General features: G+C 38.0%; 3 protein-coding genes across 3 annotated transcripts; 1 reads left to right on the top strand and 2 right to left on the bottom strand.

Moving 5' to 3' along the window:
- The first annotated feature begins 191 nt into the window (after window positions 1-191).
- LOC147857334 (uncharacterized) lies at window positions 192-1,356 on the top strand. Its single transcript, XM_087328152.1, has one exon. The coding sequence runs from the start codon at window positions 192-194 to the stop codon at window positions 1,275-1,277; it is 1,086 nt and encodes a 361-aa protein (XP_087184278.1). The 3' UTR covers window positions 1,278-1,356.
- Window positions 1,357-9,017: 7,661 nt separating this feature from the next.
- On the bottom strand, window positions 9,018-12,894 carry LOC147857333 (cytoplasmic 60S subunit biogenesis factor REI1 homolog 2-like). Its single transcript, XM_087328465.1, has 5 exons — window positions 12,732-12,894; window positions 10,974-11,537; window positions 10,504-10,667; window positions 9,806-10,030; window positions 9,018-9,291 (listed from the first exon to the last, which is right to left on the bottom strand). Exons 1-5 carry the CDS (start codon window positions 12,837-12,839, stop codon window positions 9,132-9,134), a joined length of 1,221 nt encoding a protein of 406 aa, XP_087184591.1. The 5' UTR covers window positions 12,840-12,894; the 3' UTR covers window positions 9,018-9,131.
- A 5,438-nt stretch (window positions 12,895-18,332) lies between these two features.
- On the bottom strand, window positions 18,333-22,013 carry SD2-5 (S-domain-2 5). Its single transcript, XM_087328464.1, has one exon. The coding sequence runs from the start codon at window positions 21,463-21,465 to the stop codon at window positions 19,015-19,017; it is 2,451 nt and encodes an 816-aa protein (XP_087184590.1). The 5' UTR covers window positions 21,466-22,013; the 3' UTR covers window positions 18,333-19,014.
- Window positions 22,014-26,231: the final 4,218 nt, after the last annotated feature.

Here is a 26,231-nt window from a genome sequence, read left to right as displayed (position 1 = left end):
ACATACATACAACCAGCCAGTATGCATGCATCATGCATATATGTATGTATGTACTCCTGTTTCTGTATAAATACGTGGATGCCTCCTGTTCTCCCTCCTTCTGCAGATCTCTCTCTCTCTCTCTCTCTCTCTCTCTCTCTTACCTCATCCTTTCATGGTAAGAAAACACTGTAGATAATAGTTCTGATTTAATGGCTCTTCATGACATCTTCCTCCATCCTCCTCCTCGGCAGCAGCCTGCAGATTATCCTGCCTGTGGTGGTACTACCACTTCTGCACCTTTCATGGAACCTGATTCCTCCATTTCTATACCTTGCAATTCTTCATACAGCACCGCAAATTACTGCATATCATCCGCGTCCGCATCACAGCCGCCGTCTCCTACTTGTTCATCGGGGATCAGCGATGCTCTCTCCGCCCAGTTTGATCAGGGCCACTATTTAGATTGCCTGGGCGATGGCTATCTTCCTCCATACGCGAATCGTTACCAGAATCAGTCCCTGCAGGTAGCCGAGCCTGCAGGAATCATCAGCTATGCCGGAGATCCGAACTACAGTGACCATCTCCTGCGTTATTATAACGCTGCTAATGGTAGCAGTAAGCCCGAGGTAGAGGATCTCGCAGCCATCGTGGGGGTTCATGTGCTGTACGGCATGAAAGGTACCATGGACTGTACGGACAGGCCTCGGCAGAATCACATCGGGCAAGAAAGCCATCGTACCACCGCTGCTTCTCATCATGAAGACAGTCACAGTAACGGCGCGGGTATGGCCATAGCCAGAAGAGCAGATCAATTCAATGCCACTAAGAATCTAATGAATGCGATATGCGTCTCCGCCGCAGGTATGCCAGCGAGGGGATGCAGGGAAGATGGATATGTGGAGATGGACATGTCGAGATGTGGTACAATCGGGGCCTCATCGTCGGCAGCGGCACTGTTGTTGGCAAGAAATGGATGCTTAACGAAGAAGCCTGCTATTAATGGCCGTGCGTATGGTAAAGGTAGCATCAAATCTTCGTCTTCTTCATCTTCTGCTTCTGCGTCTTCTGCGGGGGGCGCCATATCTGGTTCGAGCAGCAGGGTGCAGTTCCGGGGCGTGAGGAAGAGGCCATGGGGCAGGTGGTCTGCAGAGATTAGGGATAGGGTTGGGAGGTGCCGCCATTGGCTGGGTACCTTCGACACAGCGGAGGACGCCGCCCGAGCCTACGACGCCGCCGCCAGGAAGCTTCGCGGCTCCAAGGCACGCACCAATTTCTCTCTCGCCGCCTCCATCTGATTCCTGCAAATTTCCTGCCAAATTCCTGCAAATTCCTGCTCCAATTGCAAATCAGTCCCCCCTTCCGTATATAATTTTGTTTCCGATAGATACGTATATACATACATGAATACATACATACATACACACATTCGTAGGATCGATCGACTGTAATGCCATCAGATTCTCTGTCTGTCTGTGGTTGTACGCTGTCTTCTTTTTTTGATCGTATACTGGACCGTCGTAGCTGTACTTAGTTAAGTGAAAAGGGGATCAAAATGCATCCCAATCCCATCCATGGGATTTGCTTGCATGCCTGTAACTGCAAACTGACGATTATTAATTTTGGATATAACACTGTTTGCGTTTTAATCCTGAGTAATCGTGTGCACTAATCGCGATAGAGGGAGAGAGATTGAGAGAGCGCGATTCAGATCGAGAGCATCCTCTGCTATGAATTAAAGAAAACGTCGTAGATTAGATCTTGAAACCGATGCATTGTTTGTTTAATTCTGCTGCGTAGATCAATAGTAATATCCCCTGGCGATTATGAAGGGTGCGATTCTCTGCATAACGATGATCATCGACGCCTTTTATTGGTTGAGCATCTCAACTCTGCAGGTTCGTTTTCTGTAGCATTATCCATGATCTCGGCCTTTTGCTCCAATTTTTGGTGAGCAAGTATGTTTGTACGTTGTTTTCTTTCTAGATTTCAATCAGATTCGTTCATATCCGTCATAGCTGAAGCCTAAACCCTAAACCATTCGAGAAATACGAGCGGCTGTATCTCCAACGTTTCATCATCGATGGCAACAAATCATATAGCGATTGCACATGAGCATAAACCCTAATCGCGGCAGACAATGGCAACAAAATCATAAAGATTGCAATGCACATGATCGTAAATCCTAAACCCTAATACCTTGAGATCATGGCGACAAGAGTCAGTATCTGTGAAAATTACTCCTTTGAAAATGTAAATGTAAATTACTGTGTACAACAATTAAATGGATTGAAATCCTCTATCAGAGCAGAATGAAACGAGTCAGTATCTGTGAAAAACTCTGACGCGTTGAAGAAGCAATGGAAGGCGGGGATCTTCTCTGAAACTCTCCTTTGAAATTCAATGAAGATGGAAATCTGAAAGCGTACTAAAGATATTGAGATCCGACGTGGATGCCACTTCGCGTCCATCCAAAAAGGAAAAGGGCGACACGTGGCGGCCACATCGGCAGGGCTGAGATCCGACGTGGACGCTGACGCCTCGGAAGCCTTTTTGTCCGGGCAAGAAGACAGGGGAGAACACGAAAAGCAAAACGCAAAACGCAAAAAGCAAAGGGCAGAAAGATTTCTTTTTATGAGTTTATTTAGTTTATTTATAATTTTCAGCATGTCCGGAATTAGCAATCCCATGGTACTATTTTGGCAGGCCACACGAGTTTTTTTTTATAGAAGCAGGAAACAACCACCACCATCATCATCTCTTCTTAATGTTCCTAACACACACACACACACACTCACTCACTCACTCACTCACTCACTCACTCACTCACTCACACTAGTTGACTTCATGTAAAGTTTAAGGCCATGTGGCACCTGTCCCATCCCTAGCCTTGCCATGATTTTGGGCCTATAGACCGACGAGAGAGAATTTCCGTACCCTTCACTCCTCGCTCGCCCACTCGTTCCCGAGACTCTTATGGATGATGGATGACCTTGCATTCGCGTCACTCTTGTTGTGCACCCTTTTCTCGAGAATGAAATTGTCGAAGAGAGAGAGCAAGTTAATCATATAGTCTGGTTGTGTCTCTTGTGAACGAAACACGTAGTTTTCATGTAGCACACCCATACTATCCCTACCCTATGGCGCGACGAAGTGAGACTTGAATAACTCTAGCACTTACTCATCACATGGACTTATTACATCCCCCATTTACTTGCAAGGTCTTCAAATCTACCCTTTCACTCGTGGGGTAGTGGGAGAGATACTAAGGGAATCACCTTGTTATCATCCGCCCTTATTTATATGCTTGCTACTTTGACAACTGAAGCATTACAATTTCACATTAATAAAAGGGTTAAGTGGAATGATTATAGCCATGCATGATGAACTTCCACATATGACGATAAACAATTGTTTACAAAACCATGGTTTACAATTACACTAATAGTACATCAATCACTACAAGTGATAAGTTGTACGGTAGCAATGAGTTAGGCATCTTCATGTAATTAATTAAGGTGGCAATGTTGTTAGGAGTGTCAATGTCCCAATAGTCGTGAAAATTTATCAAGTCAAGTGGGAAAAATTAGTAAAAAAATAGCAACATATTGTTTGCCTCTTTGTATTTCTCTTTACCCACAACCTTTCAACCCTACTTTATCGTTAGGGAGGTTTTGAACTTTGGGTAATGATCGATGTGAAACATGTGCAATGGGAGTGCCCCACCCCAAAGGAAGATGAATATGGATTAAATCCCGAAATTTGGTGAATGAGTTGAAATCGATGAAGGTCAAAGATTCATTGACACTTGTGGGAGTTTGCAATATTATGTAATGAATGTTTCAAGATTCATAGTCAAAGAGAGTCATTAGCTTCCTTAACGATATACCTTTTACGAGGAAGAAGGTTGAAGGCACAATGTTTTATGCAATCATCCAAAGCTTAATTGCTTTCACTATTTTGGTAAATGATTTATTCTTTTAGTGCTTACCATTTTGCGTAGTCAATGTTCACAACTTTTTCTATGCCTTTTAACTCATCATGATTGAGAATTATGAAAGGTTCTCTAGTTGACACTTATCAATCACAATGCTATTCTATGAATGTCCAAATTCCTAGTCAAAGAAAGTCATTAGCTTCGATAATCTCGTACCTTTCGCAAGGAAGGATGTCAAGGCACAATGCTTTGTGCTAGCATCAAATGGTTAAAATTTTCACCATATTGGTTTGAGTGATTTCTTCTTTGAGTATTTGTGATTCTACATATTTAATATTAGGAGTTACATTTTTAGTATTTGAGTTTTACATGCAATGCAGATGCCATTTTCAGGAAGCAAATGCATTTTAAAAGGTTATGGGATTCAATGCTTATTTTTAGGGAAGATGGAGATCACATAATATGGATCTATACTCTTCCTGTCATTTTGGGAAACAATGTCTACTAACTTTGTTTATGGACACTCTGTTGCTACAGATTTTCGTGGTATAGGTTACATTGCATGCTCGGTTGCAATTTGGGAGGAGTAGACCATAAAAATCTTGGAGATATGGTGTACAAATTTGTGTAGTTCTTGTGTACACATCAAATTGGCTATGATGTGAGCACAATGGAGTCGGTTGGTATACTCCTTTATCCAACCCAACTTTTGTATTTTTTGTGATTTTATAATACCAAGGCTTATCTCTTTTCAAAAAATAAATAAGTATTAGGAGTTACAATTTCCTCTTCTTTTAATTCATCATGTTTGAGAAGAATCAAAGGTTTAAGTTACAAACACAATACTACAATTGAGATGACATGCCTCAGTGGCCTTTCGGTTGTGTCAACATGCCCAATCTTGCCTTCTCTATTTCTATCTTTAGTTAAATTTTCAACATCATTGCGAACAATAATCAAAGACTTCATTCAAGACTCCTGAAGTACAAAATATAATTGAGACGAGGTGTCTCATGGCTTAGGGATGAGTCATTTTGAAAAATATTTCCTTCTCTGTTTTCATCTTCAATTTGAGTTTTCTAATTTTCATTTTCAAGCAAGTGAGGTAGGGGTAAGTTTGAATTGCCAGGTTTAGAGATGTTTTACACTTGTTCTATACTAAGTACATCGTTCCCCTTTTACACCAAAGGTCAAGAGCATTATGGTGTAAGTTAAATTGGAAAAGGTACCATTAAAACAATGTTTATGAAATGGACTATCATAAATGAGTGCAAACAAAATGTGAAGGGTGGACTAAAAGTAATACACAATTTTGGTTCTCAAATAATGTTGAAGAGGATTGCCCCTGTCGTGGCTGCAACATGGTTCAAAACTAAAGACACAATTTACACATAACCACAAATATCTAACCACATGGTATCCCCTACTTTGCAATTCCATTCAATGGTAGGTAGTAAAAGAATACCGGCCTTTGAATTGTAATATAATTATGTTTGGCCTCATAAAACCCTAGGCCTATCACATGCTACTTACACCCTGTTATGGTGCGTGAAGCGATGGCCCCAAAGAGTGTGCACTCATAAGGTTGAACAATATAGAACAATTTGAATTTGCGGATGCCACTACCCTATATTTTACAAGGTAATTTGTATAACCTCCAAAAACTTGAAATGGCCCTAACTACATTATGTAAGGCTCTAGGTGCACTTGTCAATTGGAACAAATCCATGGAATTTTGGGTTGGGGGTGAAGACCCTCATATGGAATCCACACCCACAATTTCGGTGGATTCCGGGAGGTACCCTAGTTTGGTACCTAGGACGTGGAATAAGTATTGATTTATCAATAGAAAATTGTGGCACCCCTCTTACTGAGCATAAGGAAAATGTTGGACGGATTGTAGTTGCCAACAAAGTATTGTTGGCAACAACATGGTATGTTTTGTCATGCTGGATCTTTTCCAAGTCATGCATCATGCAAATACAAAGATTGATTCAAATTTCTTGTGGTCTGGTAAATTGGAGGGTCATGCTCAGTCCAAAGTTAAATGGGATGTTATTACCTTAACTTGGTTCTAATGAAGGACTAGGTATTATTGATCCAATAGACCAGTCAAGAGCATTGTTAACTCGGTTGATTATTAGAGGATTTACTCCAAAGGGAGGAGATATGAAAAGTATTCTTGCATGATTGTTGTTTAGAATGCTTTCCTCACGTAGGTGCAACCTGATCGAAGGATATAAATAGGGTATTTAGGGAAAATTTCAAAGTACCTTAATCCCATGGATGGGAGGACAAATTTATTCGGATTGTTTTTTTTGCATGGAAACAAGTCTTACCTTATTTTCTCCGCACTAAACCCAACCCTACATATTATGATGAGTAACTCAAACAAAGGGTGGTATGGAACCTGTTGTTTACAACATCAAATGGTTTAGTGGTGGGTTCTAGAGAATGGTTGGCATGGGGAAAAATGGCAGAAGGTCATCCTAACTAGGTCAAGACCTGGCAAGTTTTCTACCTCGCTCTTAAGAAGAACAAAAACAAGTACTAACTAGGATGCATGGAGAACAACTAATGTATCATCAAATTCAGGACGCTGTGAGTGGAGTCACCATAGCACCACTAGCTCTTACCATAAATGGGTAGGTGTTTTTTCAAGATTGGAAGTACTCTTGACTATAAAAGGGTATTTAGATTATAAGACCTTCCGTCTTTTTGATATGGATAATGAAAATCAATTGTTTCAGTCGCAAGAAACGGTAATCGATTATCCTTATGCTATGGAACACAATATAAGGGTAATAGGATATGTTGATTGCGAATGGTATATTCACTGATAGAGGACATCATGTCACATTGGAAGTTGTGGGTTTTGGCTACACAATCTTTGTTCAGATTAGCATGGGATCCAATTGATTATCAGCGGACCGATCCATTTATTGGTAGCAAATTTATTTTTTCCAATATTCTTTACAATTGGGAAAACATGAGTTGTCGAATAAATGAGATGTTTTTTTTACCAACCGCATTTCAATATTAGAGTCAACATGGTATTACTATGAAGTTTCTTCCTAAGTTCTAGGTGAACCTATGGATAACAAAGTAGTCATGACAAATATTTCATGTACAATGGTTACTTGTGCATTGAGCCTTGCATGTTGGCACATGGTTGCATAAGTTATATCCTCTAGTTGTGTTCGTTGTCATTTACAAGCTAAAATTTAGAAACATTGTTTATGGGTCTGCATTGAGTCTCAACTGGTATGACAACACCTCCTTAGAATATTTGCTGACTACTTTCCTCCATCAGTATTTACATGGAGCATGGTGGTTTGGACATCGCTTGTCTACTCTATTTTCCATTACAACCTTGAACTTATGGACCATGGTTTTCACACTAAATCTATAAGTGTTTGTGTACTTCCAGTAGTGTCTATGCAGTTTTTTGGGATAAGGAAGTGTGACCATTATGGGAGATATATATTACTACTATATATTACATTGGGAATGCTTGGTTCTCTCTCGTTTTTCATTAAGAAGGGCCACACCAATTGAATTGGTAAAAAGTATTTGGTTGGACACAGTTCATACTTTGAAGTGTCAATAGGATTGTATTATTGGAGATTCTGACAATAAAGCTACTCATCACCATGAATTTCTTACTTTGTTGAGAGCCACTCCACTTATGTCCTCTGTCGATCACATAGGAATCAGAACTTCGTGATTTGTTTACTAAATGAATGGATATCTTTTAAACAAAAGAGTACCGGGAATACACTTCATTTCTAGTCCTTCCAACAAATGGGAAAAGGTAATGATGCCCAAGTGACAAATTTTGTAAGGAAAAGGGACCAAAGATACAAAAACCAAAGAGATAGGACTTGGTAGTGGCTTAGGTGTGAAAATGCCTAAAAGACTATGTAAAGACTCCAAAAGTCTATATCACCTTTTCTTACAAATACTCTTAACTCCTACTTTAGTGTTAAGCATTTCATCTAAAGAATATGGAGCCCTTCGTATGTGTAGGTCTCCAAAGTTATTATCACTAGTGCCAATAAGTTTAGGGTTGATTTAGCACTCTCATGTAGCTATATTTATGGCACTATAATAGCATCACCTCCAAAGTGGAGAGGACTTTACTAATAAAAGTACGTTATGCTCTCTATAGTTGTGACCATCTCCAAAATCATTCAAGGACATGATTAAGATCATATGATGGAGGTTCAAGAAACCTAGACCATTTACTTTGATTAAATGAATTTACCCATGTAATCATAATTTCTCCGCTCATAAAATTTGGTTTACCTCCCTCTCTTTATTGATTATTATCATAATTACTTCACCCACGTGGTAAGTTGTTACACTATTAACACGAGATCTTGGGTTCAAAACAAATTTTCCTCAACTCTCTATTACTCCACACATATCTTCTTAATTTACTAGATACCATTATGGAATGTAGGGGTTGAACCCATGAATTCTTGGTTTCCATTGGGCAACCTTACCAAGGAGCTACATGTCTCTCTCTCATTACATAAACACAAACTCATCACATAAACACAAAGGTAAGCAAGGCATGCAATGAAAACCTAGTGGAGAATGAATATCACTTATCATGTGCTAACATATAAGGTTTTCATTGCAAGAAATATGATGACTTGTTAAATGGGCATTATAATGCAAGCATCACACTCAAATTGCCACTGAAGGGCACATGCGAGCATGAGTTATTTTCACATCAAGAGTAAGTGATAAGACAAGATCTAGATAAAATAATCCAGCTTTTGTGCAAGAACATGGATGAAGGATATATTTTACCAAAACATCAAAAACTTCAAGAAAGAAGAGACATAAGAAAAACATTCAAGATGTATACAATTGGTGAAGAGTTAAGCACATGCTTCAACTAAATTCAATTTTGTGCAAGGGAACACATGTTCTTTGCATGCAAGTCTTCAACATATACAGCACACCAAAGCTAAAGCAACATAAAAAATAACAAAACTTATCATTGTTCTGCTCTGTATATACAAGAGGATCATGGCATGGCCTATTTCATGTGCACCATCCATTGCTATCACATAGAAAAGCTATCCACTCTCCTGAAAAGTTTTTTAAACTTAAACCTACAATCAAGAAAACGGGAAGGAGCAAAACTTTAAATAGTTGACTTGTGGAATTTGAAGAGCATCTCAATGAGATGAGACTCTGTTCAATATGGGACATTCTTTGGTAGATTCCTTATTACATTGTTCTTCATTCCAACCTTAGTCCGGGTAACTTCAGCTCGAAAGTGATGGAAATTCTTTGTTTGCTTGAAACTAGTTATGAGATGTGTTGATTGTGTTGTCGCCAAGCCCATACTACGATACCTGCAAGAAGCAATACCAAATTGGAGCACTTTACTGAATTTCTGAGCAGCTACAGAATTTTGCATTGTTTTTAGGGAAAAGTACCAGGATACCCCTGGAAGTTCGTCTATTTACCAGAATGCCCCTGGAAGTTCCAAATTTACCAAACTACCCCTATGTCCAAAAAATTACACTTTATAAAGTAATTATACACTCAAATCTTTGGTAAATAGGGCTAGTTCAGCTCCATTTCTTCCATCTTTGGTAAATAGGCCTTGTAGATTTGAGTGTATAATTACTTTATAAAGCGTAATTTTTTGGACATAGGGGTAGTTTAGTAAATTTGGAAATTCCAGGGGCATTCTGGTAAATAGATGAACTTCCAGGGGTATCCTGGTACTTTTCCCTTGTTTTTATTTATTTCACAAATGCTCTCAAGTTTTTATAATTAGCCCACAATGCCCTTGCGCCCAGCCTCAGATTTAACTAATCTTAAAACGACATCTGTTCTTAGAAAACAAAAGATGGTAGCTACCTTGCAACTACTGCATTGACAAGGACACCGTCTCGTCCTTCTGTAGGTCGGGGTCGTTGTTTGTAATATCGAGCAAACTCCCTTGATCCCAGAATCTTGATGGATTGTTTCTTTTCTGAATCATGCCTAATGATAAGCTCAGAGCTTCCTGATCCAATCGTCACTGGTGATGTTACCAAAGAATCAGCAGTTACAATCTGAGAGAATCCTTCTTCCATCGTGTAACTACAAGACAAGTTTGAGTTTTTCAGCCAAGATTCCAAATTATCGATAACAAACAGAACCAAAATACAATAATTAGCAGTCTTCCTGTCATTCAATTTATACTGAGGGAATGACTATCAATCATGGGTACAAAGGTATGGATTCAGGCCCTCAAAACTTACACCTAAAACATCAGGATATAACTACATACTAAGTGAAAAACTTTAGAATTCAATATAAACACGTCTAATGATCCTAAAATTACCTTTCTTTGGCTGTACACTGCCTACCATTATTAACCTCAGTAATTTCTAAACATTGTACGAAAAATGAAAGAACTCTTTTAAATGTTTCCTTTTTAGTTATATGAAAAGTATGGTATTATATGCACATCACATACACAGACATCAGAAACACTATCAATGCAACTCAATATGGAACAAACAAGTAAGAAATTTCCAACACTAATTTAATGGAAAATATCCCATACAAACCTGCTGCTGAAGTCATAGAAACCTTCTAGTTCCTCATCTATACCATCCAGTTCATAAGGAATCTTGCAGTGGCTTTTTGAGATCATGTGCTTTCTGACAGCTTCCTTACTTTGGAATTGTTTCCCATTCTCATCGCAATATAAGCACATAAAACCCTTAGTTACCTGCACAACATGAGCCCTACTTCAGAAACCCCCGAGAAAGGGAAATAACTCCATAAGTTATTATTTATTTCCAGAAATTTCTTTGGTTAACACCTGAAACATCAATAACGCAACCTATTTGAGTAAGTATATGATCATTTCCCTCACTTTTTTTTCTCTTTCAGGGTTTGACCCGGAAGTTCAAGAAAATAGACAATAAGTAAAGACATTTGGGGAAACAACGAAAAAACTACAGGGATCCAAAATGAAAACACCAAAACATTTTTACAAAGAATCCAAAGAGAACAAAAACTCTCATCTCCATACCTTTAAACCAAGGTAATTAAGCAGTCCACGAGGGTCAACAAGATATTCCGAATCAGGAATAAAAAATCCATGGCATTTATGCATGTGTTCAACACAACCTTCCACTGTGCCATCAGCTGTGAAATCGCAAATGAAGCATATGGCTGGATCCCATTCACCCATGCTCTCATCACACATTGCTACATCTCTTTCAGTAGTAACATCATAAATATCAGAGAGCTCCTCTGCTTCATCAACTTCTTCCCACTCATCATCGCTACTATTACCATCAGACTCTTCTATTAATACTCCCTCATCCTTTGTTGTTGATTGCATTGCCTTGATGGTTCTAGTGGGAGCCACCCTCGTCACTGTAATATCATTAACTGGTCTTCCTGATGCTTTCTGAAGGTGAAGCTTTGTTGCTAAATGCTGTTCATATGCTTTCCTACTCCGATATTCTTTCTTGCAAAGTGAGCATTTATACAAAAGAGATTCTCCTGGATCTGATCTCTTCTTTTCTGCTGCCAATGCCTCGAGCCTTAGATTGAACAAAGCCTCCGTAATCCCAGGAACACCTGCTACCTGTTGAAAAGCATTCAATGAAGGTTTATATACATCTAAAATCAAGCAGATGTAAAGAGAATGGATGTTATATTAATCAATACTGGTATCAAGAACATATCCAAAAGATTTCTAGTTCTATACTTAATCCATTCCATGATAATTCATAACACATTGAAAACATTTCAAAACACGTAGTATGGATTCAACCCTGCCCATTTTACAGTGCATTTTAGAGAACATATTACACCAAAAGACAGACTTCTTGATCTGATATGCTTGTCTCAAATTTGAGCATTCACTAATATAACGTGGCATTCTATGATATAGCTTGCTCCAACAAGTATTGCTCACATTTGAGCATTCTCATATATATGTTGCTCTAACAAGCATTCCCAGATATGCATTGGACCAATTAGGGTATTTCTGATATTCTCTGGCTCAATTTTGATCGCTCTTGAATATATTATACTACAATTTGAATATTATTCTCTAATATATCTTGTTCAAAATCAGCTCCAAAATGGAATTAGAGTTTGAGATCATGCACTCTGGTGCAGTGAAGGATGGTGTGATCAGCCAAACTGGCATTTAGCACATGCTTTTCTCAAATTTACTGTTCTCTGATACATACATAAACATATATATATTTCTATTAAACTTGAACGTTCTGTGCTAGTGCACTCTGTGATATACATCTGTCCAACACCCGAGCATTCTTTGCTCTAATTTTCTATCTCTGATATATATCTTTCTCAAACCTGGATATTCTATGCTCAAAGCTGAACATTCTTTACTCAAATTTAGTACATAATAACTTCGTCAAAATTTGTTTGATCAATGGATCTAAGTCTTATTATGCCGTATTTCTAATCCAATGAAGAATGGTAAGATTAAATCAGACAAGGTATTCACCACAGATTCAAAGGTTTCATCTTTTCTGATTTGATCTGTACCACAACGCAGATATGAACTCAGAAAACATAGAGATTCCTACTTTACTTAAACCTACTCCGGCCATTCTGAAGCGCAGATATAAAATAATAACTGATCTTCTTTCTTGATTGAGCGAAAAAAATATCTTTTTCTGCTCAACCTCATCATATTCCAGAACAGGGAGGGATCTTTCTGATTATTTAACAAATCCCCACGCAGTTTTCTGTTAATTTCAGACCTAATGCACTGTCAGAACAAGAACAATAAGAAGGAACGGACCTTTCGACGGAGGTTGTATTGATGCCAATCGGATCGATAATGATTCTTCTGCGAAACTTCATCGCTGAAATCGGTGTTGCACGCATTACAGACTGAGTTTCCTCTCATGGATTCTCTCAAGGATCAGCTGTTCCTCCTCCTCCTCCTCCTCCTTCGAAGAACCTGGCAACAATAGCAGAAAACAGAGCAGGCAGAGACTGTATTGTATTCTAGGGTTTTCTCAAAGGAAGGCGAAAACCGCCCACAACAAGGTTTTAGGTATTTACCCAAATACCCCTCCACATGTTTCTCATAGATTCTCATGAATAGCTAAAATACCCTCCAAATGTTTTTCATATATTCTCATGAATAACTAAAAACACAAGAACAAGAACAATCTAAAGAGTCTTGTTGTCGCCAGTGCATGCATGACACAATTGATGCGCTCCACACCTATCAGTACAATTTGTCATTCAGAGTGTGAAGATCTGCGCATGTCGTGGTTGCTGACACAAAATAGCCAAGTTGTGTGCCTGGATGTAGTGTTCACCCAATAGCCTCCCACACATGTCAGTACCATTTTGTCATTTAGAGTGTGAAGACCTACGCATGTCGTGGCTACTAACACAAAATAGCCAAGTTGTGTGCCCGGATGTAGTGTTCACCCAGTAGCCTCCCACACCTGTTAGTACCATTTTGTCATTCATAGTGTGAAGATCTACACATTTGTGGGCTCCAACACTATAGCCAAGTTGTGTGCCCCGGATGTAGAATAGCCTCTCCGCACTTGTCAATACCATTGTCATTTGTAGTGTGAAGATCTACACATGTCATGGGATTTGACACAATAGCCAATTGATGTGTGTGACTTTGAGAGGGATGCCGTGGAGGTGACACCTCGATGCAGTGTTGACCAATAGCTTCATGGCTGATTGGCCACTTCACTGACGACCATGACCTATCATTGGATCATACCTCCGTGGTGGATCCACCTCCCTTGGGAGCGTGAGTTTCTCTATGTCTGTTGCAAATATTCTATGCATCAAGTCTCAAGCATCTCTCATCCCAATAATCCACGACTTTATCTATATGTAATGGTCCAAACCCCTCTTTAATAGTTGGTCCTGACCTCCCGTGACTCTAAGAGTAGCGTTAACGACTACATATGTAACGATCCTCTGTCTCGCGTTATGTCTTACAAATGTGGTGCACCATATGTTTTGAGGTACAACATACATATCTCACTATCTCAAAATTCAATCATTAGTTGATGTGAGGAAGTATGTATCTAGGTTATAGCATATCTAAGCCTATGAGCTCAAAGCGTGTCCATGTAGACATGTTTATAATATATTGGCCTCTTTTTGTGGCACATAGTGCTTACAAGCACATATTTGATGGACCAATCACCATATCATTAATATAAATACAAAGAGAAATTGCTTTGATTTGAACCAAATATCCATTCCATTGGTTATATCATTGACAAGTTACATGATGTATCATGTAAGTAACCATGTGTATATGATTGTCAAGTTTGAGAGAAATAATAAATAAGTGTATCATTTCGAAGGTTCTTCGAAATGTCGCTTGTAATGGTATCTCTCTTGAGGGCATTTAATCTATTATTTTTTATGATTGGGTAAATACCCTATTTTGTTGTACACCAATTGTCTCATGGGCCAATTTTGGCCTTAGAAGACGTTACTATATCTTTCTTTCTTATATATCCATAATAATAAATCCAGTATTGGCTTCAGAGCCATCTTCATCGAAATGTGAAAGTAGTAGATTAATTAGGTCAATAGTTTAAGACCTATGCCAACCATATCGTCAATCATCTCCCTCTTAATGCCTTTTATTCATTCCTCATAATGATATGGTAAAATCTTTGATGTAACTTAAAGTAATACAATATATGGTATAGTGTATGTATATCATTATTGGTAATTGAAAATATCTTTTTCTATGATTATTTGAAATATTATTTCGAAAAGAAAGATATTAAACTCATAATTGTACATATGGACATGCATCTTGATTCATGAAGTAGAGACGACAATTAGAAAGATGTCCCTGTGAATCTAAAAATTATAGAAACTCTATAAAATAATTATCTAAATTGGAAGTATAAAATTGAAATCTATCATTTGCACTTATTATATCTTTGGGATGTTGTCAAGCAAGGTGATGAATGGATGTAGGCCAAAATTAAGTTGGAAGAAGCCCATAATCCGATTGCTAAAACAACATGGTGGCTTGAACCCAATGTATGGTTGAAGTAGAATCATAATGTTATGGTAATTAATTCTACTACGTTGATTGTGTCTTAGATTCCACATATTTAGATGTGTACAACCAGAGTATATGCTTGATCATATGTTTGTGGATATTTCATTTGGCAAGGAAAATGCAATTGAAAACACAATAATGACAAATCAAAATGGAGTAATGGTCATTTGGCTTGAATTACTAAATACAAATAAGAAAAATGTGTGGATGAATTGAAAATGTTTAATCATGTGGTTGATGATGATAAGAGTATGAAAATATTTGAAAGGATTGCCTAGGCACTCTGATGTGCCTACAATTTCAATGCATATGCAGATATTCCAATCATCTAATTTGAAGATCAAACGGGCAAGCAACAATGGAATTGACATGCTAATAGTCAAGATAATCTCTCATGTGCACATAGTATTGGTATCAACAAACTAATATAATATTGCTTTTGCATGAAGTAATTTTGCATCAAAAGATGAAATGCCACCAACTAGTCATAAATGAGAATGCATTGATTACAACCACATTTTTAAATGTGAATGATACATGATACACTAATTCAGGCCAAGGTGTTCTCATCACATATTTGGAAATTGTAATCTATTTCATAAAACAAAGAAAATGATTGAAATTTGAGCCTAATAAAATAAATATAATTGTGCCACTACTCCATTTATTGATAAACCTCAACGACACAACCACCACGAGCAAAGTTATCACTCTTGCGATTTATTGTGACAACAATTTATTCGAAATGCTCTATGCTAAGTATGAACAATGGTAGGAATAACAACCTCAATCCTAAGCAATCCCTAACCCGTCCTCCGTCCATGCCAACATCACAACAATAGGTCCAATTGAATATGACCCTATGGAAATCGATGTTCCAAGCCAAAGGCCCTTCAAAATAACAAACATGGAGAAGCAACATCACTATGTGAACAATTTGTGCATATACTACAATGTCATTGGGTGTCTAAACTAATAATGCCCACAATACTTGTTTTAGGCAACAAGTTTCCCCATTTTAACACTCAAGCTTCGTAGAAAACAACGTCTAACTACAATAGAAGTCGTGTGGCTGGATTGGTTGGACATCGCTTGCCACAAAACCTTGCCAACATTGATGCTTGGAAGATGAATCTCATCCACTTTTTTTTATTTATACCATAATATGCCTACATGGATAGGTTATATTGGTATATGTATGGTGGTGTTATAATGGCATGGACACTTCAAGGATTCGTTTTAACAAGAACGGAGTCATTGACAAGAAACAAATCTTTCGCTATAAAAAATATATATTACAAATGTATGAAGCTACCCATGCCACTAGTTTTTTGGAAGCTTCCAAACATTGAAAGATTTCGTGACGTTCCTCTATGGATGATTCAAATGAATACACATGTGTGTCTCCTTGCATCAGGAGTTAATTCTCATGACGTAGGACAAAGAAATATGAAGGAGACGTAGAGTTGGCACAAAAAAGTTGGTGTTCAACATACTTATCCTATTTCATTATTCCAATGAGATCTACATGGCATTGCCACACAACAATACATATAATCTTTGGGTCAAGCATGGCCATTCATTAGTTTTATACATTCTATGCACACAAGCACAGTCAACCCACGTTTGGAAGCTTCCCCTCCAACATGACATATTCTTTTATAACTTCTAATAGCAACGAATAATTATTGCAAGATGTAATAGTGTCCTTTCTCGCTACCATTCACTTTGGGATCGAGACCATTCTCGCCTAATGTCATTGAATAAATTATTGTATTCTATTCTATTTTGAACTATTCCTTCTTGTATCTCAACCATTCTCTTTTTTGTTTTTTTGCTCATGTAGTTGGATTCCATACACACATACACATGGGCCATGATGTCTTATTTTACACATGTCATTTTCAAGCACCATAGTCATCGAGAAATCGACACATTGTTCACATTGACATCATCTTTAAGAATGAAGATAGGGTCAAGGAAAACATTAGAAACGGAGGGAAGAGAGATTTACATTATTAGTTTGAAATTGTAGCTCGTTAAAATTGTTTAATATTTCAACTTACATGTTTCACTCCATTAGACCGCATTTCTAAAACCGAACAAAAGAAATTCCAACCCTTCTTATAAATATGTCAACAAGCTGCCCTTTTGGGTTCACATTAATTACCTTTGCCGCCATCATCATGTTGTTGAATGTGCAACATTTTATCTATTTTCATTCTATTATCTTTTAAGTCATCATTCAAATTACAAAGTGAAAGTAGTTTTAATTCCAAATACAACAACTACTTTTTAAAAGCAGTTGATCTCTTTTACTTTTGTAATGCTACAATGTATAGGTTATCTTCTTCACAATTACAATAAAATATTTCTTTTCCATTATGGGCTGGAAAGAAGAGAAATTGACATGTATGTATATGTGAAGGGGACTTCAGCATGTTGACAAGCATCAATCACTCTCTTGGGGGTCTCTCTTTTGTGAGGGAATGAAAATTGTGAATATAGATGAGTACCATTTTACAATTGTCTTCAATGTGAATGGAGGAGCATCGTATATATTGGTACCACTTTAGCCCACTTGGCCACAAAGCCTTCTATGGCACAAATCAAATACAATGGTGGCTCCAACTTAGATAAGCAATCACATTCGACAAGAATTCATCAATTTCCTAGAAATGGATAGATAATTGCTTTTTTGTCATTTCAATGGTCCCCTCTACAAAGTAAGATTTAACAATAATGGCACAATAATGGCATGGGAAGGGGAAAGCCTTCTCGTAGGGCAATATGTTTTTTGTCCGAAAAAGATATCCATTCATTAGCATATAAAATTTACAAAGTTTTGATGCCTATGTGATGGGCGGATGAAACAGCCATTTTGGTGGCTGAAAATGCCAAAAAGGAGTGCCGTCCTCTCTTACAGAAATATTAATAGAAAATATGCCCATAATTCAGAGGAGGCATGAAATAAGAATCATTTGGAAGATCCAAAATACACAAGTATTAACCTAGTAAATTACCTTCCGTGTGCGAGGGTCTCCGAGCCGGCCTTATCCAAGGCAAAATATCCATGAGAAAGGGAACTCCATTTTTGTGTGGAAATATTTTATTACTGAAGGAAACACATGGCTAGATCTAAATACCCATACTAAAAAAGAAGCAAAGGGAACAAAGAACCTGATTCATTGAGATGATTTCTTGACAACCATTTTCCTACTGAAGCAAACACATGATCTATCCCAAATACTTGAAACAAACATATGCCTAGATGATCTAAACACCCACATCAATAAATAATAATGACGGAACAGAACTGAATTCATAACATCAAAATAAATGATTTCTTGCCAAATGATAATTACCCCCCATCGAATTTGAATCATTGAAATTTAAAGCTCATACAGGAATCCAGCCAAATTCTGGAGTACCGGAAATTTGTACACTTTTCTTCGAGACAAGGAATGTTAGCTGGAAAACGCGGGCATTTGTGGGTGACTCTTGGTTGGAGAAGGCCACCACCACAGTTGGTCTCTTCCAAACATCAAGGAGATAATATCACACTCAAAAGTTTTAGTGCATGAAATCCTCACACTATTTGGCAACATGAAACCCTCACACAATTTGGCATATGCAATTCCTGGGGACTGTTTGATAGAAAATTTATGGACAGCCTAAGTTAGCACAAAGAGCTGCAGTATTTGGCAACCTGAAACCCTTGATCTATTTGGCATATGCAATTCCTGGGGACTGTTTGATAGGAAAATTTATGCTGGCTCGTGCTCCAACCCGAGTCACATGGGGCACCACGAAATCTGGTGCGAATCAGCAAGCACAATCTTTGCTAGGCTAAATACTCCCAAGTACCCTACCACAAAGCAATACTGTGTGAGAAAGGTGAGAAGAACCCCAATTGTGGAGTGGAACAGAGCATTGAAACCATGAGACCCGAAGCAGTTGGGGGGAGAATCAAATCTCTAGAAGCATTAAAAACTTGAGAACCCTTCTTTTACTATCTCGGTCCTGAAAGTTGTACAGAAGAAATCAGGCTTAAATGGTTAGTGCTTCCTGAAGTAGTAGAGCTCGGTTGGCTCGAAGTAAAGGTCTCAATCATTCGAGCATGTAGTTGAATACCTGCAGAAGCGGGTGGTTCCTCTATTTTACCACTTCCTTCTAACATTTGTACTACTTTGGCCATAGATGGCCTCAATGAGGTCTCCTCTTGTATACACCATAAAGCTATTCTAACAACCCTCAAAAAATCATCATTAACCCGTCCATTTAGTCTCTTGTCGATGAGTTCCTCTGGAGAGCCTCTCTCAATTTGATCAAATGCGTATGCAGGAAAATACCTCTTCTCAGAGACTTCTGAAGGCTCAAAATTTTTCCTCCCTCCAACAAGCTCAAGTAGAACCATACCAAAACTATATACATCACTCTTCTCTGATATAGGCAAATTCATTATCCATTCGGGGGCAAGATACCCCCTCGTTCCTCTCATTGTTGTAAATACTTGGCTTTGTTCTTTGTTCATGAGCTTTGCGAGGCCGAAATCTGACAACTTTGCATTGAAATTCTCATCGAGGAGTATATTCTCAGGCTTGACGTCGCAATGTATAACTTTATCTCTGCAATCTTCATGAAGATAGGCCAATCCTCTAGCTGTGCCAAGGGCAATCTTAATCCTAGTATTCCAATCGAGCACATTGGGGTTAACTTCATAAAACAAGTGTTTATCTAGCGACCCGTTTGGCATATACTCATAAACTAAGAGTCGATGAGGACCTTCTGCACAAAATCCACGAAGTTGAACTAAGTGAAAATGATGAATGCTACCAATGATCTCAACTTCAGCTCGGAATTCCTTCTTTCCTTGTCCTATCCCCTCTAGTTGTTTCACAGCTACTTTTGACTTGTCATTTAATGCTCCTTCATAAACTGACCCGAACCCACCCCCACCAAGCCTCTTGCTAAAGTTATTTGTTGCATTTTGAAGGTCCGTGAAAGTGAATCTGCATGGAAAACCTGGCATGACATCCAAAAACAGATCTTCTTCTCCCCCTTCTTCACCAGAAAGATTGATTTTCCGCATCTTGCAATACCAATACAAGAAGATGCTTGTCATGAATATTATGATGAGAACACTCCCCACTATAATCAATGGCAAGACAAATTGAGGAAATTCCTTTTCATTTAGAGACGATGACGGTATATCCTCGATCGTGGATCGAGCATATAAAACCGCTCCAGAGTTAGTCACACTCTTTAATGTCCCTAACTTAGAGAAGATGTAACAACTTGACACATTGTTGAAGAAAAAGAAGTTGCAAGAGCAATTGGCCCAGCAAATCTCTTGGCATTGATCAAGTCCGCTCGTGTTTACTGGAGAAACGTAATTATTCTCAAAGTAGTCTACATTATCCGATATCTGCTGGAACTGGGGCATTACTGATGAATTACGGCTCAAACATTGTCCCACAGATGGGGCCTTACAACCTTGTGTTATATCCTGTTTATTCACCTCTTGAAGAGAACCTGGGCAACTGCATTGCCCACCACTGCAAAGCCCTAATGGGCCACAATACAGCGGGAGATCGCAATTGCTTGCGGGTGCTTGGTGGACAGTAGTCAATAGATTTGAAGAGAAAACTTTGAAAAGCAGGTTGCCTGATGGATCCAATGTGACCATACAAAACGAAGGGCAAGGCACCATATATACAGAGATAACGGTTCCCTTTTCAGACATGAGGCTAAACCCTGTGGAATTAAGCTCAACATAACTCGGAGAGCCATTCAAGAGGTTCACAGTATTGGCATCCTTGGACATACTCCAGTATGAAAAAGACAAATCCATTTCTGAATCCGAACCTGATGAGTACATTAGACATAGATCTCTATTTGATACCAATGAAAGCGAATATGGACCCGAAGAAAAATCAGCGCGCGATACTTTGCTTACAAGTTTTGTATTGTTTCGAAGGATTTGTCCCAAAAGGAGAGTATCTGTAGGGTGATCGAAGCTTTGCCACACCGTTTTGTTTTCGTTATCCATTAAAGCGAGGTTTCCATTGTCTTGCATTTGCACCTTTGTACCTCCATGGTCTGAGGTATTGCTAGACCATATCATTTCTTTGGTTGTACTATTTACCAGCACAAGCCCATTTGATGTGAATGAGAGATTATCAGATAATGATATCGGCTTATCTCTATTTGCTATCCATATAATCTGCTGTGATGGCTTGTGGATTATGCTCACATAGTATGATGCCCCTTGACTATAGAAGCAAAGAGAGAAATTAAAGCTCAAAGATGTCAGGAATTCTCCACCATAATCCACATAGGTCATGGGTGATCCCTGAAACCCTTTACTTATGTAATCATGATGTTGAACAGCAGCTTGAATGTTGAAAGGAGCCCAAGTGAGGAAAAGTAGCAATGCAAGGATAAAGTAAATCCTTGCCATTAGACTCCTCAATTAAACATGCATATACTGTTTTCTCGCCTTTCTTAAGGTATTTTAAGTGGTTCTCCAGACCATTCTCCAAATCCTTCTAAATGATTTTGATCGCACTTGTTGAGCCATTAAGTTCTCTTCATCCTGGAAAACTGCCCTTCAGAAGGGCCATCATTCTAGAAAGTCCCTTTTAAAGGAGTTTTCCATCGTTTCTAGAGGCATTTCAAAACATTTTTTTCCCACTCCCTCATCAATCTTCCTTTTTTCTACTCAATTCTTAAATTCTCTAGAAGGGTTTTCTCATAATTCAGGAATCCCATTTAAAAACCGACTTTCTGCAGAGCTTCTTCTTCTCTTTGTTCTGACTGTATTTCTGACTGACTGACTGACTTTCTGTCTCTCTTTGTTCAGAGATGCGATTTTTACATAGGGTTGAGGAGAAGAATCACTGAACTTGGGAAATCTTCAATTAATTCAGGTCTGAAGAAGAAGAAGAAGAAGAACAGGGCGGAGGAGGAGGAGGAGGAGGAGGAGAGATCCTCACCTGCGTTTCTGATTTGCCTTTGCTGATTGGAAACAACAGAAGGAAGGTCGGATCGGGAAAGTTTTTAACGCGATCTGAGAGGAGACCTTGAATGAAGATTGAGGCTATGGCGGAGACGAGAAATGATTGGATGCTCTCTGTGTGAAGCCAATAAGGGGAAAAAGAAGGAAGGAATACATAGATACATACATACAGTGAAAAGACAGAGACAGACTCTTATCAGATACGTACATACATACATACATACACATACATACTGATACGTACATACATACATACATACATACATACATACATACATACATACACATACATACTGATACATACATACATACATACACATACATACTGATACATACATACATAACATACACACATACATACATACATACATACATACATACATACATACATACATACATACATACATACATACATACATACATACACATACATACACATACATACACATACATACTGATACATACATACACACATTCAAACATACATAACATACATACATACATGCATGTATACATACATATACATACGTACGTACGCCTCATACTCTTGACCTCTCAGCCTTCACTGCTCTCACTCGCCTCCCGCAGTAGAAGAAGTTTGGGGTGAACTCTATGTCTGTCACCAGTGGTCTCGGCAAGATTCTCGGAACTTATGTAAGTAGTGGTCTCTCGCAGTAGAAGAAGTTTGGGGTGAACACTATGTCTGTCACTAGTGGTCTCGGCAAGATTCTTGGAACTTGTGAGCCGTGACCTTTTGCCCTTGCTTGGACTCCACTCCCACAGACAACACACCATCTATTGAGTGTGTGTTGATGCCCAACAACTCCTCACGATAAGCAAAGAGATGCCCTTGTATATATGGACCAAACGTTGTGAACTAAAACCCCCTTCTTCATTTCCAACTCGTGATGTACCTGACTTTAGGCTATGTGCATGAAAAAAGAAATTTCGGATATCTGCTCTTACAAGAGAAACATGAGAGCCTTGTGTTGGACTCTTGACTTTTGTGGATCCACACGAGAAGCCCATGTAAAGACGAGGACTGTAGGAGCTCTTATGTATGTCAAAGTGGTGCAATCACGATATGCTGGAATGGATGTCAATTCTTAGCCATTTCCATGTAAGAACAAGATTAAGACATTGTGTGTTGGGCTTTGGCTAGGATATGATGGAATGCCATTGAGATCTTTTAGATTGATGTGTGGTTTAAGATGGGCACACACGAGAATTCAAATTAAAGGTGGTGCTAGGGCCAAAATATGATTGAAATGCTTTTGGAACTCTTAACTTGTCTAGCTTAAGCTAGTTATAGAAACTCTTGTCATGATTGTGAATGCAAGTGACCAGAATCTAATGAAATGCCTTACTCTTTGATTCCCTTGCTTAGATTATGTTCCCTAACATGAGGACACAAAAGTTCTTATAAGGGGTAGAAAAAACTTCCAAGAATTTGAGTGAATGTTGAGTGTCGCAATGACATAAGAGAGATGGATGACTTTGGAATTTAATCAACACACTATTCAAAAGTGTGCAATGCCCTTATGAGGAATGATTCCATTTTTTAACGAAACTTTTCTATCCTCAAATTTTCAAGTTCACATGTCTCCATGTTTCAAGGGCATGTAGTGGCCTTGGATGACTACTTTGCACCATAGCAACCCACCCAAATTGAGGTAGGTTGTTCTTATGGCGCAGTCAAGGATATATATCCATGCGTTGATTAACACACAAGCCTTTGATTTTTCATGGGGTCTAACCAACTTGACTATAGTTTTTATGTAATTATTGGTTGAGAGTGGGAGCCACCTACAATATTGTAATGAAGGAGTATATTGATTGATAGATATCCTAACATTGTTCGAAATGTATTAGAAAGCTTGTAAAATAAAAGATGCTTGAGAATTGTCACATTTGAATGATGTCCATGAACAATGCTACATGTGTTGGTTATTTTTATACAACCTCATTTTGTGGGTATAATGGATAAACAATGGAGTTTCCTCTTAACTTATTGTCTAGGAATATTTTATCAACGATCTTTGTAAGAAAAGTAACACCCTTTTGCCTCCCCAAACTACTGATTCAAACTATGTTGGAATTCGTGGATCTTGAATTTCAAATGTACACCCCCTTGTGAGGACCTAGATGACCCACCTCTCATGTGCACGATTTTATGGAAGATACTCAAACTTGCATTAAGAACCATTGGATTATCAAACATACTCTATAATTTGTTTACATTTCAATGCCACCAAAATGTCCTCTATGTGGGCAATGATATGGTGATGAAGATATTGCATTTGTTTGAAAGCATGTAGTGTAGCATTATCAACAACTTCCAAGGCTCTCATCGAAATCACTAGTCATATTTCCTATCACTGTTATGCTAGGTTTGATGGGTCTTAAATGTGCAAGATATGGTCATGGCAAGAGAAAGACAAAATCCCTTAGCCTAGTCCCTTATAAATACTTGCACATTAAAGCTATTGGACGATTAAAAGTGATTTGTCACTTTTTGACGTAAATGGATTTCCAAAATGTTCTTTACATCTAGTAGTACCATCTTATGCACAAACTCTCGAGTGTGTTTACATTGAAGAATTATCACCATTGCATCTTTTTGAAATGTAACTTTTAACAATTTAAATCAATGTAAATAAGTTATACATTTCATCGAATGGTGTGGCAATTAAATGTTATCCATTCAATGGACAATTAAAACGTTATGAAGAGCAAATACTCACTGAAAAGTGATGATGTACGTTATCATATGTAGAGTGATTGATGAGCATTTCACAAGCCAACTTTACAACTACAAGGAATGTGACTATAGACTTTTCCTAGACTTTAGTATCTCAAGCAATTTGCAAATGGGTGACGTCATCATTTCAAATTCATGTAATATTTATTTGACTCAAAAAACATATCTAAATGTGAATGCAAACTTTAAAACATTCAGTTTCATGTTTAAATGATGGAAAACATAATTTAAAATCATCCATTCTCCATAATTAAGCTAGAGTACGGAATGTCTGGATGGAGATGGTACATACCTTGAAAGGGCGGTATGAGGATATTAAAGGTGAGATAGATGTTGCAGTGTTGCAACGTCTTGAATTTATTGCCTATTGGAAGAAGGCCCCTTTCCTCACAGTACAAAATTCAAGACCTAAATGGTGCTTAGCACCACCAGTATGGTTGTTCCCACCACCAATCACATAACTTGGTTAAGGAGTGGTGGAGTGTTCATACTATTTATCCTTGAGGGATGGGACCTAAGGAAGAATGCACCAGATCAATGATAGCTTGATGGTAGGTCAGTTTTTATTGTAATAATTGTTCATAACTAATGAAAGGATATTTTTCAGGAAAAAAATAAAATTAACCTAGAGTACAAACTCAACTTGAACTCAAGGATATAATGGATATTGTTTTGCTCAAGGAGATCGAGAGAATGTGGTTATTCTACTATATTGTTGACTTATGTCACCTCACCATTCTGTTGTAAAAAATCGAGCAATCATTCATGAATTCAGGTGCTTTAGTATATGGAAAGCTTTTCAAATATATATCGTGCTTGCATATGCATCACAACTATTTAAGCCTTGAGTAATTAAACATGAATGTCTTGTATTGCTAACAATAAATTGTTTTCACAATTTGGTTCCAAATCGAACCGAACTGCAAAACTGTGGCTTAACGGTTTGGTTCAAGTTCAAGTTTTTTTTAATGGTTCGGTTTCAATTTGGTTCGATTTGGGAGGTGAACAACGGTTCGGTTAAAACGGTTTGATGGTTTAGGGTTGCTAGTTGTTTTTTAAAAATAGTTTTATAAACATCTGTTTCAATTTTAAGCCTAATTCTCACATTTTAGGAAAAATCTTTAAAATTTTGAAATAATGAAAAATTGAAAAATTGAAAATTGACATAACTTGAAAACCAAAACTAAACCAGGAAACCACAGTTTTAACGGTTAGGATTTTTTCTAACATTTTGGTTAAAATGGTTTTGTGCTTCAGTTCAGTTCAAGCTTCAAATTATTTAAATGGTTCAGTTTTTGACACTCTTGAATTGAACTGAGCCAAACCGTTGCCGATTGTTAAGTGTAAGTTTTTAAATAACCAAGAACATTGAAATTATCACGTTATACTTACCCAAGTGTCGAAGTAGGTCTATAGAAGCTTCTCTGAAGAAGTTCAAGACTTAGCG

Source organism: Azolla caroliniana, unplaced genomic scaffold (genome assembly GCF_043228905.1).
Source record: "Azolla caroliniana isolate FFs.n. ecotype wild unplaced genomic scaffold, voAzoCaro1.0.p SCAF_12, whole genome shotgun sequence".
NCBI lineage: Eukaryota > Viridiplantae > Streptophyta > Polypodiopsida > Salviniales > Salviniaceae > Azolla > Azolla caroliniana.
Note: the sequence above shows the minus strand (reverse complement) of the source record. Positions and strands in the feature narration are given on the sequence as shown.

Excerpts from the sequence above, each read along its gene's own strand:
- LOC147857334 (XM_087328152.1), top strand. The coding sequence starts at position 192 with ATGGCTCTTCATGACATCTTCCTCCATCCTCCTCCTCGGCAGCAGCCT.
- SD2-5 (XM_087328464.1), bottom strand. The coding sequence starts at position 21,465 with ATGGCAAGGATTTACTTTATCCTTGCATTGCTACTTTTCCTCACTTGG.
- LOC147857333 (XM_087328465.1), bottom strand. The coding sequence starts at position 12,839 with ATGAGAGGAAACTCAGTCTGTAATGCGTGCAACACCGATTTCAGCGAT. Across the intron at positions 10,031-10,503 it reads TTCTATGACTTCAGCAGCAG|TTACACGATGGAAGAAGGAT; the intron begins GTTTGTATGGGA and ends CTTGTCTTGTAG. Across the intron at positions 9,292-9,805 it reads GTCAATGCAGTAGTTGCAAG|GTATCGTAGTATGGGCTTGG; the intron begins GTAGCTACCATC and ends TGCTTCTTGCAG.